The 19,023-nt window shown below is 33.0% G+C and overlaps 1 protein-coding gene across 8 annotated transcripts in view; it reads right to left on the reverse strand.

Moving 5' to 3' along the window:
• The window catches only part of si:dkey-243i1.1, a 38,046-nt gene extending 19,367 nt beyond the window's left edge, over positions 1 to 18,679 (reverse strand). Inside the window, exons 1-16 of one of the 8 annotated variants that reach the window (XM_073923780.1) lie at positions 18,574 to 18,679; positions 18,252 to 18,348; positions 17,152 to 17,677; positions 16,899 to 17,005; positions 16,285 to 16,347; positions 15,967 to 16,188; positions 15,679 to 15,811; positions 14,630 to 14,799; positions 12,322 to 12,452; positions 12,080 to 12,220; positions 11,161 to 11,250; positions 9,178 to 9,265; positions 8,938 to 8,994; positions 7,343 to 7,513; positions 5,991 to 6,066; positions 5,630 to 5,750 (exon numbers count right to left, since the gene is read on the reverse strand). In XM_073923780.1, the coding sequence (XP_073779881.1) occupies positions 5,630 to 5,750; positions 5,991 to 6,066; positions 7,343 to 7,513; positions 8,938 to 8,994; positions 9,178 to 9,265; positions 11,161 to 11,250; positions 12,080 to 12,220; positions 12,322 to 12,452; positions 14,630 to 14,799; positions 15,679 to 15,811; positions 15,967 to 16,188; positions 16,285 to 16,347; positions 16,899 to 17,005; positions 17,152 to 17,677; positions 18,252 to 18,338 (2,183 nt within the window). In that variant the 5' untranslated portion in view covers positions 18,339 to 18,348; positions 18,574 to 18,679. Of the gene's footprint in view, positions 1 to 5,629; positions 5,751 to 5,990; positions 6,067 to 7,342; positions 7,514 to 8,937; positions 8,995 to 9,177; positions 9,266 to 11,160; positions 11,251 to 12,079; positions 12,221 to 12,321; positions 12,456 to 14,629; positions 14,800 to 15,678; positions 15,872 to 15,966; positions 16,189 to 16,284; positions 16,348 to 16,898; positions 17,006 to 17,151; positions 17,678 to 18,251; positions 18,495 to 18,573 lie in introns of those variants that run through there. The other 7 variants (XM_073923779.1, XM_073923777.1, XM_073923776.1 and 4 more) reach the window with 7 other exon arrangements.
• Between the last annotated feature and the right edge of the window lie 344 nt (positions 18,680 to 19,023).

Raw genomic sequence — 19,023 nt, forward strand, 5'->3', positions numbered from 1 at the left:
AATTATTATTTTCATAAAAATAAAAACCACTGCCTCCATGCCTTCTTCACCTCGGGGGCTTTTTCAGTTTCATAACAATTTGCTTTTGTATAATGCTATCATTATTAACAGTATCATTTATTATATGCATATTTATATTTGTTTTATTAAAAACAAGCTTAGATTTGTCGACCTGTCAGGTTTTGGACCGTATGAAGCATAGCATGTGTGTTTGGATACAACTCAGTTTTTTAAACACACTTTGTTATTCCTGTTCATTTATTCATCTGCTGGAAATTCGAACTGAATTTAGAAATAGTTTTGAAAAAAATCTGCGCTTAACAAACAAAATTAAAGATGTAGGCTAATGGATGTCTGAGCATAAAACACGTTTCCTTATCCACGAAAGAGAGTGAAAGTGAAAGTAAAGACTGATGGTCTGTTTAACTGTTTTCTCACTAATGAAGCAATCAGTTTAATATGCAGTTATTGTGTAAATATGTAATATCATCATATAATTATATTATATAATAAATCTTCATGTATGTCATTTATGTTATATATAAATAATAGAACAAGCATTAAATATGCTTGTTTTTACTATAGTAAGTTAATGTAACAAGGATTCAATAAACATAGGACTAAAAACAAGGAATAAAAAAATAAATATACATAAGTATAACATTTTCATGTGTCTGTGTATATATAAATGTGCAATAAAATGTACAATAAATGTAATAATTAATACTGCACATTAAAATTGCAAATGATAAAATTCTAGAATTTCTCATTTTTTTCCAAAATAAAGCATTTTCTACATGTAAAAGCGCTTATTTTCAAGAGAAAAAAACATAAACTCAGATTAAAGTGCTTTTTGTCTGAAATTAGCATGCTGTATATTAGGGTTGGGCGATGCCGACAAATTTGGCAGCGTACAATGTCTAATGTGAAACACCACGATGGACGATGGCATCGTTGTCTGTGGTAAATTAATTATTTATTAATAGTTCATTAATTCATAATTAATTAATTATTTGTGACCCGCATGGTATTTGTTTAACCAAATTATAAATAAATAAAGATAAGTTGCACACAAAATACCACCTGTCAATCACTTTTTCTCTGGCAATAAATAGGCAGAGTGATCTGTGTCACTATAATGGCACCGACAAACTTGGTTGGTAAAAAAGGTGCACAACCAACAGGAACCAACCAACAGTAGCTGAGGTTTTCACTAAAATGACTAAGAGCAAGAGTAAAAGTGGAAGATCTTTGAGTGTTTGCATGTGCGCATGTTTTCAGCAGTATAGTGTGGAAGGAGGGCTTTTCAGAAATGCTAGATGAAACGTTGGTGTGGACGAGGATAGTTTTTGTTCTAAAACGGCCTTTTAAAACTAAGACGTTTTAGTGTAAACGAGCCCGAGTATGTATTTTTCACGAGCGGTTTGCTCCTGCGACGGGGCAGAAAACCGCAATGCCAGCTCATCATTGTGATGTCTGTCGCCCATCGGCAAAGGATGATGGCATAGTTTATCGACTCAACCTTACTGTATACTAACTCTACCAAACTTCATATATAAATACTGCATACATAGCAATAAATATTTAAATGAGAGATATATTTCACACGGATTTAACCCAGCAACTCAAGACAGTTGCAACTTAAGATTTGGGGCATTCTAAACAATTAGACAATGTGGAAGTAGAAAAAATAAGCTAAATATAAAACAGTCCCTGTTATTATGCAAAAGCATTCCACATTCAACACTACACTTTATTCTCACACTCACATCTCCACACTAGTTTATTCTCTGAACTGCAGTGCTCAAACTCCTTCAGCTCTGTTGTCGCCTTTATAAAAGTATTTACCACATAAATACACGCAAATGTAAATTATTGATAGGTGTGCTGATCGTTAGTATGTAGCAGACAGAATAAACAATTGAAAGGCTTGTAGACACTGCAGTAATTCCCTGAGATTAGACACAAGATGATGCTTTGAAGTCTGTGTAGACACTACATCGAGACTAAAAAAAGTAGAGGTTGAATGTTTACACTGCATTCTCAGAGCCAAAGGGCCTCGCTGCGAGCTGAAGCCCAACAGGAGAACGCATTTTAATCTTCTAATGTATCTATTGAACCTGTTCCACTAAATTTCCCATCATGCCCCTCTGGCTTTAAACAGCTCTCATGCCCTCAAGACTGTCTCTTTTTTATTATTCTTTTATTTTCCTCATTAATTTACTGAGCTGCAGCTGCTGCCAAAGCTTTGAGCAGAAAGGAGCACGGTTCCCGCTCTCTCTTGGCAGAACTACAGAAGGAGGAGGTGGAGAGAAAGAGAGAGAGAGAGACTGGTTTGTACTAGCAGATATTTAAAATTCGATTTCCTTGTGGCTGTTATTGAATATTCCCTAAACAGACAGATATTAAAGTGCGAAACAGTCTGGTCAGTGTACTGTTCCTTTGCACTTCAATTGAAATTGGGACTGATCCCAGTGTTACTGGCGTACAGGATTTGTGCCCCCTATTTCTATAGCCATTAGGTAAATTCAAGATTGAGAACAGAATATACTTTATCTGTGTCCATTATTCAACTCAATTCCAGTTTATCTATATAGCAATAATTATTGTTTCAAAGCAGCTTTACAAAAGGTGCACATTATTGCATTAAAGTACAATTCAGAAAAGTTAAGGTTAATAGTTACCCTAATTTTATTAGTTTCTAATCTATAGGCCCACAGAAAATCTTCACACGCAGAAATCCACAGATTACTGCAGATTTTTAGCCGATCATTGAGTCTATTTATAAACTTGTGTAAATGTATATTTATTCATTTTTTTTATTAATTTCAGTAATATAATTGACTAAAAAAGGTGCACAACCAACAGGAACCAACATACAGTTTCTGAGTTTTCTACTAAAATGACTAAGTAAAAGCATAAAAGCGAAAGATTAAAGTAGTGTACTGGCGCTGTGACATGTTACCTGATTGATTCAAAAGACAGAAGAGACGCTAGATAGAGACAAGATTAATTAAATATCACGTTTAACAACTATAGTAAGATGCTATCCAGCGGTACATCCTTGATAAACTGTCTGACCTGCACTGCTATCTGGGGTTTTGTGCTCAAAGCACCTGCTTTGACTGCCTGGAGCTCAGAAGTGAGCAACATTGAGTGTGTGTATGTGGTCATGTGATGTGCATTTTCAGAAGTATAGTGTGGAAGGAGGGCTTTTCAGAAATGCTAGATGAAACGACATTGTGAACGAGGATCGTTTTCACTCTAAATGCCATTTTAAAACTAAGACGTATTAGTGTAAAAGGGCCCTTAGTGTGTATTATTCATGAGCGGTTTGCTCCTGCGACATGGATGGGACAGAGAATCAGGATGCAAAATATTTATAATAATTTTCATAATATTTTCTGTCTTTTAATAGATATACAGTATATGAGACTTGCTTTGTTTAACAAACTGATCTAATTGGATTTGCATTGTAAACATTAAATAAATGTTTAAAATTTATAATTTTTTTATTTTATATATTGGGTTTTTAGCTACGATACTCCTGAAATCATTCTGCATAAATCCACTTTTTATTTTTAGGAAAATTTTGTGCAGAAATAGTAAAACATTTTCACAGATTCTGTCTGGCCCTACTTATAACATTAAAGATCCATAATAAAAGTCAACCTAGCACTATTCAGCAGCATTTCACTCACACTAAAGCCCGATTTATAAATCAACGCCCACTAATCTCCATACCCCACACATACTAGGAATGCACGACATTGGAAAAATATAACAATTTGATATTTTGCATTTCTGCAATATGAATAACATTTCACCAGAGAGCTTGAACAGCTCTATTTGAAAAGTGTTCATTCATTTAGACTGATTTGGGATTACTCTGTCTGTATAAGAGTGAATCATGCCTACCAGGGTTCAACGCTAAGGATTTTTTCTACTGGTCCGATTGGGCCAATGGATTAGATTTTTACTTGCCCTGACAAAATTTTCACTGGCCTCACCAAAGAAAAAATGTTATTTAAGAGCTATGTTTAAGCCACATATTTTAAATACTGTGCCAAAAATAATGTATATAATTATTGAAATGTTAATAATTATTCAAATAATGTATTTAAAAAAGATTTAATTAATTCATATTAAAATTAATTAATAATTATGCAAAATCCTGTGTTAGCAAAACAAAAAGAGCAGTATGGAAAATGTGAAGGTATTTTATTGCAGTTCAAAATTATTTAACAAAAGGTGGCCCCAATCAAGCCAGTAATGATCCCATCAACTGTCCCAAGCGTCTCTCACACTGGCCCCGGGCCATTGGGCAGTCCTTATTGTTGAGACTTGCATACAATATAATACATTTTAAAAAATCAGATAAATACTATAGAAAAGAAATAGATGAGAAATATACAGCGTTTCATGGTTTTCTGGGGAATCTAACAGCATGCTAGTACAGAAATTGAAAAATGAAATGTAAAATAATACTATAGATTTCTTTGCATAACTAATCCAATACAATATATTGTTATTAAAGTTACAAAAGGTACAATTTCTTGTGCCTGAATGTTAACTCATTCACAGGCCTTAAAAACACACTTTCACTCCATTATAGTTGAACACGTACAGTGACTTCATAAATCTTGTGTGTTCTAAACTGTGGTTCTTGGTCAACTTTATTCCAAACAATACATATCCTGCAATGTGACTATTGCAGATACACACATCACGATATCGATGCTGAAGCAATATATTGTGCAATATATTGAGCGATATTAAGGTAATTTCATGACTCAATTTAAATAACTATTAGAAAATAGTTCATTACTTTACATAGTGATGATTTATTAGGGAGTGCATGGAGAGTGTGTTTGTTTTAAAGTGTAATAACCAAATTACAAGCATAAATGAATACAAATGAAACAAAGAAACAAATGAAATCTTTGTGGTTTTCTAGATATTCTAACAGTTTTGAGGTAAAATGTAAAATAGCAATGTAATCAAATAAAAAAATAACACTGTATAGTTAAAAATACAAAAAGTTGTAATTAAGTTGTAATTAAAAATACAATTAATCTTTGCTAAAGCTACAAATTTGAAGGTTACTTGTGCCTAAACGGTTTAAAGTAGCTTGAAATCTTACATATTCACATGTCTAGAAAGTCATTTATTTGTCTGACCAATTAATTATAATTATAAGTCAAAACTGCAAACTCTGCGATTAATTGCGTATTCGCACATTGCAATATCGATGCCGAAACGATATATTGTGCAGCACTACATACATTCTTACAATCACTAAATATATATATATATATATATATATATATAGATAGATATAGATAGATATAGATATATATATAAGATAAATATACTGAAACGTACCAAAATCGTGACCCCTAAAACCAAAAACAGTTAGTCTGTATTGTTGCACACCTAACAAGTACCATAGTATAAGCAGACTAATTAACTCCAGAATCTTACCTCCAGAATGCTGAATTATTATAATATTTATCACAACCATTTTGATTTCATCACTTGCTTCACTACCTTGGTTGTACATTATGTATTAACAATTCAACAGCTTGTTATCAATTTATCCCTATTTTTTCAGTCTGCAGTCACTCACCCAATCTCCACTGGCTTTTGCAGGAGGATGTCGGCTGTAGGGGGTGCATTCAGGGCTGGTTTGGTCAGTCGGATTGGTTGGGGCGAGATTGGCCTGGAGCTGGAATTATTCCTTGTTGCATCTACGACAAAAAACTAGAGCAGTTACACTGCTGCCATCTGGTGGGCATTGCTGTCACTTCAGGCAAATAAAATGCAGAGCACATACTTGTCTGACTCTTCAGGGACAAAGTGGAGAGACGCTAAGACTGACCTTCTGATGGTCCCGAAAGGACACCTGATAACTGCTTTTGTCAGTATTTCTGTCTACTCTGAAATGGGCATGAACGTGAATGGCTATTATTTTGTGTCCTGTGACTCACCTGTGCCTCTTTCCCAGATGAGAGGGTCCGAGTATGAGATCATGGCAAGGCGCCGACGCACTTCATCTTGGTCTCTCTGGGTAAATAGAATAGAGCTTTGCGAGTCAGGTTTGTTTGTTTGTTTGTTTAAGTTTAATATTAATATAAAATAATAATATAATTATTATATAATATAATAATATAATAAATAATTGCAACCATATAAAGTTCTGCATCATATGATTTTTTCAAATATTAAAAAAATTAAGTAATGTTTTTAATCTACTATCGTTATTACTACTTTACAATCCATTTGTTATAATGTAATCTTTACCTTTTAATTATCGTTATTATCTTTTGTAGAACTTTACAATTTATTAAATTAATAAAAAATTTATAAAAACATCATTTTTATGTTCACAAATCTTAATGATTTAAGACAACATTTTAATAATAATAGACAATTATTTCAATTATTACAATAGTAATATTATATTTACTTTTAATTACATTTTGATCATTTCTTTTTAAACAATATTATACAAAAAAATCGTAATAATACCATTACAGTACTTATTATAATAATATTTGTAAATTATTGTATTTTTTATAGAAAAAAATTAAAATGTTTTTTACAACATAATAAAATGTAATCAAATATATTATATTACATTATACCTGCTATAATAACATTTATTTTTACACTTATTTCAATAAAATTTGATAGAATTATATATATATATATAATATTCAGATATATAATAAAATGAAGTGATAATTTTACCTTTTAGATAATTTGAAATATTATTCAATAATATATAATAATACTATCATTTGATATATTATTATAATTATTATTTGATGTTTATAAACAAAATAATAACAATAATAATAACAACATTAATATTATACTTGTTATTTATAACAAATATTTACAACATTTATAAAAAATTTTAATTACTGTCTGCATCAGTAGTGCGCACTGAAATAGGAAAAAAAGCTTTTAATTATGCAGCACCTTTTGCATGGAATAACCTCCAAACAAAGTTGCAGTTTAAAGAGTTGGATTCACTAAATGCTTTAAAAAACATTTTAAATGATTTGGCGTTTGAATCATAATAATAATAATAATAATAACTTGTTATAATAATGCCACTTTTAATACATTGTTATATTATTATTATTATAAGACACTGATAAGTATGTTCAGGTGTGTTTGATTAGTGTTGGAGCTAAAGTCTGCAGGACACCGGCCCGCCAGGACCAAGTTTGCCCTCCTATTGCTCTATCAGGTCTACTACATGACAAAAAGTGCAGGATCATTCCAAACTCACAAATCCTATAATCTCCGCCTTTAGCTCTCACACACTGACCTCCATCTCCTCCATCCTCAACAGCATGCTCTCTAATGTGGGGCCCTGCAGCTTCCTCTCGGCATCCGTTTCAGCCACCTGCTCCCTTTGCGTGACCCACAGAGCTTGAGCTGTGTCCTCTTGAAGATCCTCCAGAAGAGTTTCAGTCAGCAGGTCTGTCTTGCCCTCAGCCTGAGCATTTACAACACAACACAAAATAATTTCAAGATCAAATCCTTCTATCAAACTATTGCTTAAGAAAATGTTCAAATGAATCCTCCTCATGGTTTCTTTTTTCTCATGGTATTGGGCCATCTAACAATAATTATAAACTTCTCTGAACACATGTAATCTTTTTAATATTTTAGGGAAAACTTTGTTATATGTGACAATTTCATATTTTAAATTGGGAAGAAATGCCATAAGTAGTTTGAAGAATAAAACTAAAAAAATAAGTTGTACTGTAAAATGTAAGTTGTTTTTTTGGGGGGGGTTCTATGTTACAAAATGTAAAGGTACAAATGGAATCAAACATATAATATGTCAAAGATGCCAATAGTATAAAATATTTCTCATGTAAAAAGAAGAGACAAGTAAAAGAAGAAATAAGTTTAAGTAATAGACAAATGATGTATGTGGTAACGGGGTGGGAAAATAATTAGCTTGTGCTTCATCCCACTCCATTTTCGACCATGTTGAAATGTATTTTTTGTTAATGATATTTTATGTATGATATTTTTGTTTGAAAATAAATAAATCAAATCAAATTAAATTGTAAATCCAGAAAAACTGAGAATTTTGAAACGGTCTATTTTTTTTACCATATAAAGTTAAGGGATTACTGCAATGTTAACAACTGTTGAATGCATTGAATTTGGAACAATGTAAACCTAACAAAGTTTTCTTTTATTCATTATTATTATTTTTGTATTTGTTTATTATTTCAAGCTGAGTATTGTAAAATGTTATATTTTTAAATGTAAAATTTTCTGTTGTAAAATTTTTAAAAAGTTCTTAATAAAAAGGAATTATTAACAAAAAAAAGCTAGTTAAAGGCAAGATTTTTAGCCCTCCCGTGATGTGTTTTATTATTTTTCAAATAATTTTTATAAGTGACGTTAAACAAAACAAAGACATTTTTTTCACAGTAATTCCTGTAATTTTGTTCTGGGAAAGCTTTAATTTCTTTCAGATTGGCTGAAATAAAAGCAGTTTCTATATTTAAAAAAAAAAAATTAAGCTCAATATTATTAGCCTCTTTATTATTTTTATTTATTTATTTTTTTGACTGGATATAGAACAAACCTCTATAATCCAATGACTTGCCTAATTATCCTAACTTGCCAAGTTAACATAACCTAGTTAAGTCTTTAAATTGCACTTTAAGTAGAATACAAAATAGGTAAATATTTTGCAAAAGAAGTACAAAAATATTATCTACTATCATCATGGCAATGAAAAAAGAAATTAGTTATTAGAAAATAGCTATTAAAACTACTAGAATGTGTGTCTGTGTATATTTTTTGTTATGTTAATATCTGAAAATTGAATATTCACTGCAAAGTCTTGATGCTGTTTCAAGAATACGAGAGTGAAAGAGAGTGCAAGTTTCTCACCTTATCTGTAACCTTCAGCCGTGCTCTCAGTCTGTCACTTCCTGCTCCAGCCACCCTCTGTACAAGCATGAGACACAAAGAAAGAAATGCTACAGACAGAATCCACACAAAACAGCTGCTCACAGTGTTCCCAAAAGAAAAAGTCCAGTGGAATACTTTGTATTACAAGGGATTACAAATCCTGCTGACCGACTAACATGTCAGACATTATTTAGAAAAAAAACAGATATGTGTATTTACCTGAGCTTGATCCAACAAAGGTTGAATCCTCTCTTTAGCAGCTCGCTCGGCTCTCTCTGCCCATTGTGTTGGAGAACCCACTGTGGTCCTGCCATGCCCATACATCAATTTGCATTAATGCAAACATTTATTTTTATATTCATATAGATCATAAAAAGGCCTTAAAAATAAAGGCCACTTGAAAATTCTCAGATTCCACTAATAGTTATTTGTTTGAATAAAACATGTTTTGATGTATTCTGCAAAGTACTAGTGGCTTTTCCAAATGTAAAAAAAAAAAAAAAAAAAAAAAAAAAAAAGTCACAGCAATCCCAGTACATTAAAAATAGTTGGTATAGAGCAACTTTTATTGGTATAGAGCTTATAATTCTACAAGGGAAGCAGACAGGACAAAAAAATTAAAACAGAGAGAGACCTTTTGGATTTATACAATAAAAGCAACTAGACTTCCAGGCTATATTGAGGAATTCGATTTTTCGATACAGATTTTCATTAAATATAATTGAATATGTATTTATTTATGTGTATATATGTAAATGTATATGTGTGTATATGTTTATGTCCATTTGATTGTACACTATACTTGTTTATTTCATTCTTTATACATTCACGTTGTATTATTAGAGAAACATGTTGTATAATACTCATGATATTTTTCTTTTATTTTTATTATAATTTTTTTCTCTCTCAATGCTAAAATAATGATTGTTGTGTTCAATTTAATATTTTAGTATAGTTTAGATATTCTAATGAGACCATATTGTTCAAAATGAAACTCTAGACGCCTCTTCTTTCTGTTATCCTGATGAAGGCAAGTGTTTGTTAAAACATGTAGGCGCAGTTTTAATGAATGTCCATGTCAATAAAGGCTTTTAAATATTTTTTTTCACATTTTCCGAGTGTCTTGGACTTACTTTTGCTGTTTACTAATGTTGTCACTTGAAAAAAAAACACTTTTGCATTAAATAGCAAAAAAGATGCGTACACAGGTGTTTATAAACATATTAAGAAAACTCAAAACCAATGTTTTAACTTCAGATGAAATAAGAAATCTATATTTGGTGCAATAACCCTGATTTTCAATAACAACAAATGCAAACATTTGTTATTTCGACTAAATGACATTTTTATTTCAAATTTGGAAAATGTTATCAGATATTTAAAAATAAAACAAATATTAATAAAAACAAATATTTATAAAAAAATTATTCTTTTTTAAATATTTCCCAAATGATGTTTAACAGAGCAAGGACATTTTCACAGTATGATATTTTTTTTTTCTGGAGACTTCTTATTTGTTTATTTCGACTAGAATAAAAGCAGTTTTTAATTTTTTTTTAAACCACTTTAAGGTCAAAATGATTAGCCCCTTTAAGCTATATATATTTTTAATAGTCTACAAAACAAACCATTGTTATACAATAACTTGCCTAATTACCCTAACCTGCCAAGTTAACCTAATTAGCCTAGTTAAGCCTTTAAATGTCACTTTAAGCTGTATAGAAGTGTCTTGAAAAATATCTAGTAAATTATTATTTACTGTCATCATGGAAAGATTAAATAAATCAGTTATTAGAAATGAGTTATTAAAACTATCATGTTTAGAAGTGTGCTGAAAAAAATCTTCTCTATCAGAATAATCATTCTGATTGCAACTGTGCCAATACCTAATGATATATTCACTATATATCTGCTTTAATCATGTATATAACATGAAAAACAATACCTTTTTTTAAACTGATAAATTATGACAATATATTTCCAGCCAGTTTGCCTGGATGTGAATTTCAAAGACATCATTATTCAAGTAGCCCCATTGCAAATGGGTTATGTCAATTTTCATTTGGTCAATTTAAATTGATTGCACCCAATGACATTTAGCGACAAAATGTTAACAAAATTAAACAAGGAGCAAAATCCATTTTTTGCGTGTAGAGTTCATTAAACCACTGGTTAAGTATAATAATGAGGGAGCTGCTGTACCGGAGTTTTTTAATGCGGTCAGCCTCTTCTTTACTCAGACGATTCAGTTCTCTCAGTCTGTCTGCAGTCACACGGTCCAGCCAGGCTTGTCTATCGCAAATAAACAACAAACATCTGTTATAGTTCCAAATTATATGGCTAAGCATACAGTAAAACATCTTCAACACTAATGTAATGTGCTGTCACAGTAATGTGAGCACTAAAATTGAGGATCAAGGTGATTAATAAAAAAAAAAAATCCCTTTTTCTACACCCCATGATGCCCTGCGTGAATTATTTGAGTAACTTCCAATAAAAATGCACTGTAAAGATGAACAGGAGGAGATTAGGTTAACAAAGTAACAAATTTAAGTGGATTAAACATAAAACAATTAAGTTGTTGCCCCCAAAACATAAAGAATTGTGTTGTCTCAGCTCATTTTAAATAAGAAGTTTTGAACAAACTACAACATTTTTGCCTAGAGTGTAAACAAACAGAAGTACAATGGTACAGCTAGGTACAATAAGGTGTCAGTATTCTCCTCATTGTTGTTCCATTCATCAATATTAAAAGAAAGCTAAGTATAATTACCAAATTACTTAAAAAAAAAAAACACACAAACAACCCCAAAAACTTGAGTTTTGCAATATTTTATTTCAATATTACTGTTAGGGAAAAATAATCTGGAGGAACAAAACATATAGATCCCCTTGTGATACTAATGTTGTAAAAATAATACAATTAACATTATTTAATTAATGGAAGAAATAAAAACCCAATGTATCCCTCACTCACTTGTTTCAGTGCTTTCAATAGACGTTCCCAAAAAAACAGACATTTAATTAAAAACACAGTATTCTAGCATTGAAAATGGTGAATATATTACATTTCTTTGAAAATAAATATAAAATAATTGAAAGCAAGTGCTCCTAAGCATACCTGAGGGCTTCATTTTGAGCCTGTTTCCTGTCAGGTGATGAAGCACTGAGCTGGGTACTGGATGTAGTCTGCGGCTTCTGCTTTTCAGGGTTTTTATGAGGTGAGAACAGACATCTGGGCTCTGGCCGGTTGGGCACAGCACTACATGTGTTAACATATACATATGTATTAGTAGAGCACAAAGGTGCAAGCATATCAGGTGTGATTTGCAAGAAAAATATCAATAAGCTGGATGTACTGACCGCAGGCGAGAAGGAGAATGAGGGGATGTTGGGATCCAAGGCACAGTGGACTCTTTCTGGGGAACTTGGTTTTCCCTCAGTCGTGATGAGACGGTGGGCTGCTGGAATTTGGCATCACGAACATGACTGGCCTGCTGAATGAGCCATAATGTGGATTTTATCACTTTCATTATTTTTGGAAAAATATGTTCAACAAATCCTACAAAATGTACAAACATTCACAACAGACTAAAGATTTGTGGTTGGGAATGTTTTTGTTTTATAAAATAGCTCTCTTATGGTCACCATGTATAATACTGTGAAATATAACTGCAGTTTACAATAGCTGTTTTTACTCTAATATATTTTAAAATGTATTTTATTCCTGGGATTCCATTTTTAGTGTAACGTATTAGCCCTACTGATATGACAATCTATGTTTTAAAGATTCTATGAAGTGCTTTGAAATGAGCATTTTTATTCAATGTTTGACATGATCTCAACTGAAAAAATGAAGAGAGGGAGGGGCATAGAGTAGTTCCTCCTCCCCTTTAACAAAAACAGCTAATAGCGTTGCTTTTATCACAGCTCTGCCAATGAGAGGGGTTGAGCTCAAGTGCATCAAATGAAAAGCAAATGAAAAGCATCTTGAAGGAGGCAGGGCACTTCAGATACTAGAGAGCATTTGACTGGTTTGATTTGGTTTGATTTGTGATTTTCTAAAACACAAATTTTGTCACTGTTTTGGAGAACACTAGCTTAAAGATATCTTAAAACAAACAGACAGAAACTAACATCTAAAAACATCTTTTTTTATTTAATGGAACCTTCAAGAAAGCTATGCGGTGGTGCAGTGGGTAGCACAATCGCCTCACTGCAAGAAGGTTGCTGGTTGAGCCTCGGCTGGGTCAGTTGGCATTTTCTGTGTGGAGTTTGCATGTTCTCCCCGTGTTCGTGTGGGTTTCCTTCGGTCCTCCGGTTTCCCCAACAGTTCAAAGACATGCGCTATAGCTGAAATGGGTAGGCTAAATTTTCCGTTGTGTATGTGTGTGAATGAGTGTGTATGAATGTTTCCCAGTAATGGGTTGTGGCTGGAAGGGCATTCGCTGCGTAAAACATATGATGGATAAGTTGGCAGTTCATTCTGCTGTGGTGACCCCAGATTAAAAAAGGAACTAAGCCGAAAAGAAAATGGATGTATACCTGTATGAATGAATGAATAAATGAATGAATGAACGAATAATTGAATGAACGAACGAATGAATGGAATCTTTAAGAAACATTATTTTACAGCTTAATGATCATTGGAAAACTTCAGGAAGCATTAGGTATTTTTTAGGATTGTTTTGTATTCAGAATAACAGCATTTAATTTTAAAGTATACATATTTTGTAACAATATAATCAATATAATGCTGAAAGATATATATAAAAAAAAAGACTTCACAAACTCTCTTTACATTGTACAATAACCAAGGCCCTACTGACACTGTACGATTTCATCCAAAATTTGATCGTCTGAAACAAATTTGGAAAATTCTAAAAGATTTGTGTAGTCCTTGGCTAAAATCTGTTATCTTTAATTGTTGACTTGACATGTTTACCAACAGTCACTTAATGGCGTTGCTATTGTTCCCTGCGTTGTTCTGGCAGTGTCGGAAGATTTCAAACACTTTCCTGCAGTGTGTGTACAATGTGCATCATACCAAGAACCAATAGGAGCACCAAATCTGATGACGCAATCAGGAAATGTCAAAACTGCTTTTTTCTGGTTCATTATCAAGACACACTGTGAGCAAAATTACCACTACAGTTTTTTAATGTCTGCCATGAGTTAGTTTTTGAGAACCTGGTATATTTAAAGTGAAACAGATAGATGACGTCAAACTCTAGGGAGTTTTCTCGCATTTTTGTGTTTGGCGCGTCTTGATTGTCATTGAGTCTGACATAACAAATGAGATCTTCCAGTTTGACCTGGGGGTCAGTTTGTGCAGTCTGACATGCAACAATCATTAATGATTATAAAAAATAAGATAGATAGATAGATAGATAGATAGATAGATAGATAGATAGATAGATAGATAGACAGACAGACAGACAGACAGACAGACAGACAGACAGACAGACAGACAGACAGACAGACAGACAGACAGACAGACAGATAGATAGATAGATAGATAGATAGGTAGATAAATATATAAATAAATGAACAAACAAACAAACAAACAAATAAATCAATAAATCAATAAATCAAATAATTGCAGTGTGAGGCCGGCTTTACTCTAATAACTAAAATAACTTTTAATAAACTAACAATAAAATGTGTTTACCTTAACATGGTCCTGGCTAATAGCACTAGTAGTTTTGTTGGTTTTCTGTGCTTCTGCCTCTCTCAGTTTTTGATGATGGATGAGGCTTTCTAGCCCTGCTTTCAAAACATCATTGCGCTCCTTCAGCAATGCCTGTGAAGTCCTGTGGGATTTTCCTGCCAGTCTGCTGCCTGAATACATTAGGAAAATCTCAGATAGTCTTTTGCAATAGCCTGCAATCAAATACCTGTCCTGCACAAGAGAACCAGCTCACTCTACAAATCTCCTTCATGCGAGATACATAATTTAAGACTGATTTCTATATTCAGTGATAATTGTCACATTTTGGACAGTCAATATAGAAAATAGAAAAAATAAAGACTATTGCAGTGACATACAGAAGTTATACCGTAAACATTTAGGGAGATTGTTTACTTAGCTGGATATAGCAGCTAATGACAAAATAAAAGGTAATCATTAATTATAAAAAGGTGGTTTGCTTAATTTCATGTAAAATGGCCAATAAACTACATAAAAGTGCTATGATTAATTATAACAACAACAAATTGTAGTCTATTGAGATCCCTAATAAATATAGCACCAATATATTTGACCCTGGATCATAAAACAGGTGCAAAAACTGCATAGTATGGGTCAAAATAATAGATTATATGCTATTAAGAAGTTATATTCCTATATATTCCAAATTCTATTCCATGAAGAAATTATATTATATGAACATAAATTCAATAAGGATTATGTTCCATGAAGAAATATTCAATTTGAGTAGTACTGCATTACTTATAACGTACTAAGAACTTACTTTGGACAACTTTTACAGGTGATTTTTTCACTATTTAGATTCATTTGAACCCTCAGTTTGCAGATTTTCAAACAGTATCTTGGCCACAAAGTGTCCTATTCCAACAAACCATATATATTTTTATATTTTCTAATCTAAATTTATACATTTTAAATAGTTTTGTGGTCCAGGGTTTTTGTTGTTTTTTTATCGTTGTTGTTTTTTTTTTTTTTGAAGAATGAGCATCACCCTGATCATCATGACTCACTAGCTGGCTTTTTGGCATCAGCTGGTTTTCGAGGTCTCCGTGAGTTCCTCTCAGCTGGGGCTCTAGCAGGACGGGGAGGGGACATGCTGCGGGCCCTGACCTGAATGGAGGTCTTTTCCACTGGGTTAACATTCTGCAAATACACATCTCGTTTTTTGGTGGTCTCCTGCTTGCTCAGAGCTGAGTCAAGCATCTGAGTGATCATAAATAAAACATTTTTACATTTTTATGCATTTATTTTCATATATATATATTTTTACATTTACATACAGTGTGCATTTAAATCACCTCTAATTTCTGCAGGATGTCGAGTGCTGTCTCTGGGACGACAGATCCTTGTCCCACCTCTACTTTGGCAGAGCAGAGAGAGAGCTGGCGAATCAGCTGACCCAGCTCTTTGCAGTGGGTGGGCACTCTATTCTCAGCAGGGTCCGACAGCTGGTTGATAAAAACCTGCATGGCTCTCACAGCTCCCCGGTGAGCAGCAGCCAGCCGCTCCATTGGCCTGGACTGAAAAAGGCAACAACAGAAACCTCTATATGCCTTCTGATCCAAATATCAACATGTTTTAAAATTTATCTGTTGGGCAAAATAGGTTTTTGCTACCTTTTTTGTCGGTTTGATATTCTGGCAACGTAGCTTGTCTAGATCCTGCTTTATTTCTTTAACCTTGAACAGAACATCAAAACAGTTCAGTCGTGCAACTCTAGTGTAGTACAAGAGCTGTGCTGTTTTACATCCATATAAATACTCAAAACTTAAGGACAGGACCAGTTGACTGAATGCGATATATTCAAACTATGAGCAGGAGGTGATATAATATTGGGCATAATATTGTTGAATGAAATATAAAACTGACATTTCTTAGGTAAAATATAACAAAACAGTTTATATATATTCAAAATGTGCAAGTAATAGGATTGGAAAATTTATGAAAGTGCATTCTTGCCTTTAACTATGGTGAATAAGCAATATAATAGTGAATAATTAAGTTAAAAATAATTATATCACATTTAATACAAATTACATTAATTAAAACTAGAAAATCTAGTAAAATATATTTCTTTTGGCAGTAATTTTGTGGACATATTCATAAAATTAATATTAATTTTATCATGGTGGTGAAAAGGAGGGTAACAGCTGCTTGACAAAAGCAAAAACTTCATTTTCCTTTGGATCACCATAACCCGAAAAAATGTCAGTGTGCAGTGTTTACAGACCTGCTGTTGTAACACATAGATCATACGAGCGGAACGGGCCGCCTGCTCCTGCCGCCGGATCTCTATCCTCTGCTTCTCATTAGGCTCCAAAGCCTCCACCACACATTCTGCAGAAAACACCACGTCAAAAGCAAAAATAAATAAATAAAATAATAAGAATAATAATTGTTATACATAAAGATTTATGTAATTATGTACATTTAACATTTAAATATAGATTTTTTTCACGTGTTATTAATAATAATGAAAATACCTTTATTAGCCAACTGCTCTACCCTTTGAACATACGTGCTCAGTTCCTTCTGTAATTTCCGAATCTCTTGTGTGAGTTGAGGTTCACTGCTGTTGACTATAGTGTTTTTAATGGGTGTTTGAGTCTGTTTAATTGGGCTGTTGGGCTTCTGAGGAGTATAAACAAGCACATGAGCGCCAGTTTTTATTTGCTTCCTTGTACCAGCCATCTTTGGGGAAACCACACGAGGAACGTTATCTGTGTTGGTTCTTTCAGGGATAATAATCTCCTGTGTTTCTTCTTGTTCGAGGGATGAACGGTTGATGGATTCCTGCCGTTTTCTTTGCAGATCTCTCTTGGCGAGTCTGACAGCAGCCTGCAGGCGCTCTTCTGACAGGACTGAGAGCCGTAAGGAGCTGCTGCAGCTTTCCATATCATCCTGCCTCTCTGTATGGGGGAGAAGTTTCTCTATCACGATGGGAGAAGGGGGTCCCACTCGGGTGGCTCGGTTCAGGACACTGGGTAACACTGCACTATTGAACTGAAGCTGTGATAACAAGATGAGAATGAAAGAGAGGCTGATTTATTAATATCAGCATCTTGTGGAGTATATTCTACAGTTGCAGTTAAACACACTAATCAACATTTGAAGTGGATCAAAAACTTTCACAATTGTCCTAACAAAAGAAATTGAGGTAAAGTTGCTTTTATATTTGCACATTCAGACCTTCTCCTTGACAATATAATGTCAGAAAAGTATTCTTTGCTAACTCTAAATAGGGAAATCATAGTAACTTAACAGCTAATGACTATCAAAGAACAGCACTGTTCACAGTCAATTAAAAAGTGCTAATATTGTTTTGAAGACACACTTACATGCGATTTCAGACCGTATAATCAAAGTAACGTTAGCGAGGTAAACTAAAACCAACTTTACCTCAATGTGGCAAGAATGGGTGGTGTGTTCGTTAGGTTTAGGAGCATTTTAATGACAGGCTTTGATCCTCTTCAGATGTAGACTAACAGTTACTGCATACAGTACGTTAAAGTGCATGCAGTGTTTATTAGCAAATGTAAAGTTATAATAAACTTGTACTTTGTGAAATTTGTAAGCAAGTTACCTGTGTTTGCAGACCAGCAATCTGAGACACAGAAGAGCCTTTTTTAATCCATTGACGGTTCAAAGAGCCCAGATCGGCAGTTGTCATAGTAGAAGCCCTATGGAAATCAGAAATCATCCTAATGAAATCTTCTTTTGTGTACTGTATTGATAGAAGTAAGTCATTCGGCTAGTTGCAAATCCAATTTGAGTAATCCTCCTCAGAGTAGCTTAACTGATTCTCTACTGACGGATACGATCGATTACAGAAAAAGCGATTGATCTATCCCATATAAACCCATAGTTAACAGGCCAACGACAAATAAATCCGTGGTGAATTTTACCATGACGACACGTTAGTTGAGAAGAAATTATATAAATTGGAGATTTGTGTGTAGGTGTTAGGCGGTTTAAAACACCGCCATGACAACAAAACACTTCTTCGTGATTGACGGTCTGCGGTTACAAGTAAGTTCAGGCGGGCTGTCGCCCTCTTTCGGTTTGAGTTGCTACTTGCACTTCGGTGTTACATGAGTAAACCAGAGGTTGAATTTGTTAAAATATATTTTGGATTAAGAAAGGGTGGGGTGATATTTTAGCAAAAAAAAAAAAAAAAAAAAAAAAAAAAAAAATATATATATATATATATATATATATATATATATATATATATATATATATATATATATATATATATATATATATATATATATATATATATATATATATATATATATATATATATATATATCCTGAGACTTTTTTTCTGTGATTTCCTACATCCTTTGGGTAAA

The sequence above is a fragment of the Danio rerio genome, chromosome 15, assembly GCF_049306965.1.
Source record: "Danio rerio strain Tuebingen ecotype United States chromosome 15, GRCz12tu, whole genome shotgun sequence".
NCBI lineage: Eukaryota > Metazoa > Chordata > Actinopteri > Cypriniformes > Danionidae > Danio > Danio rerio.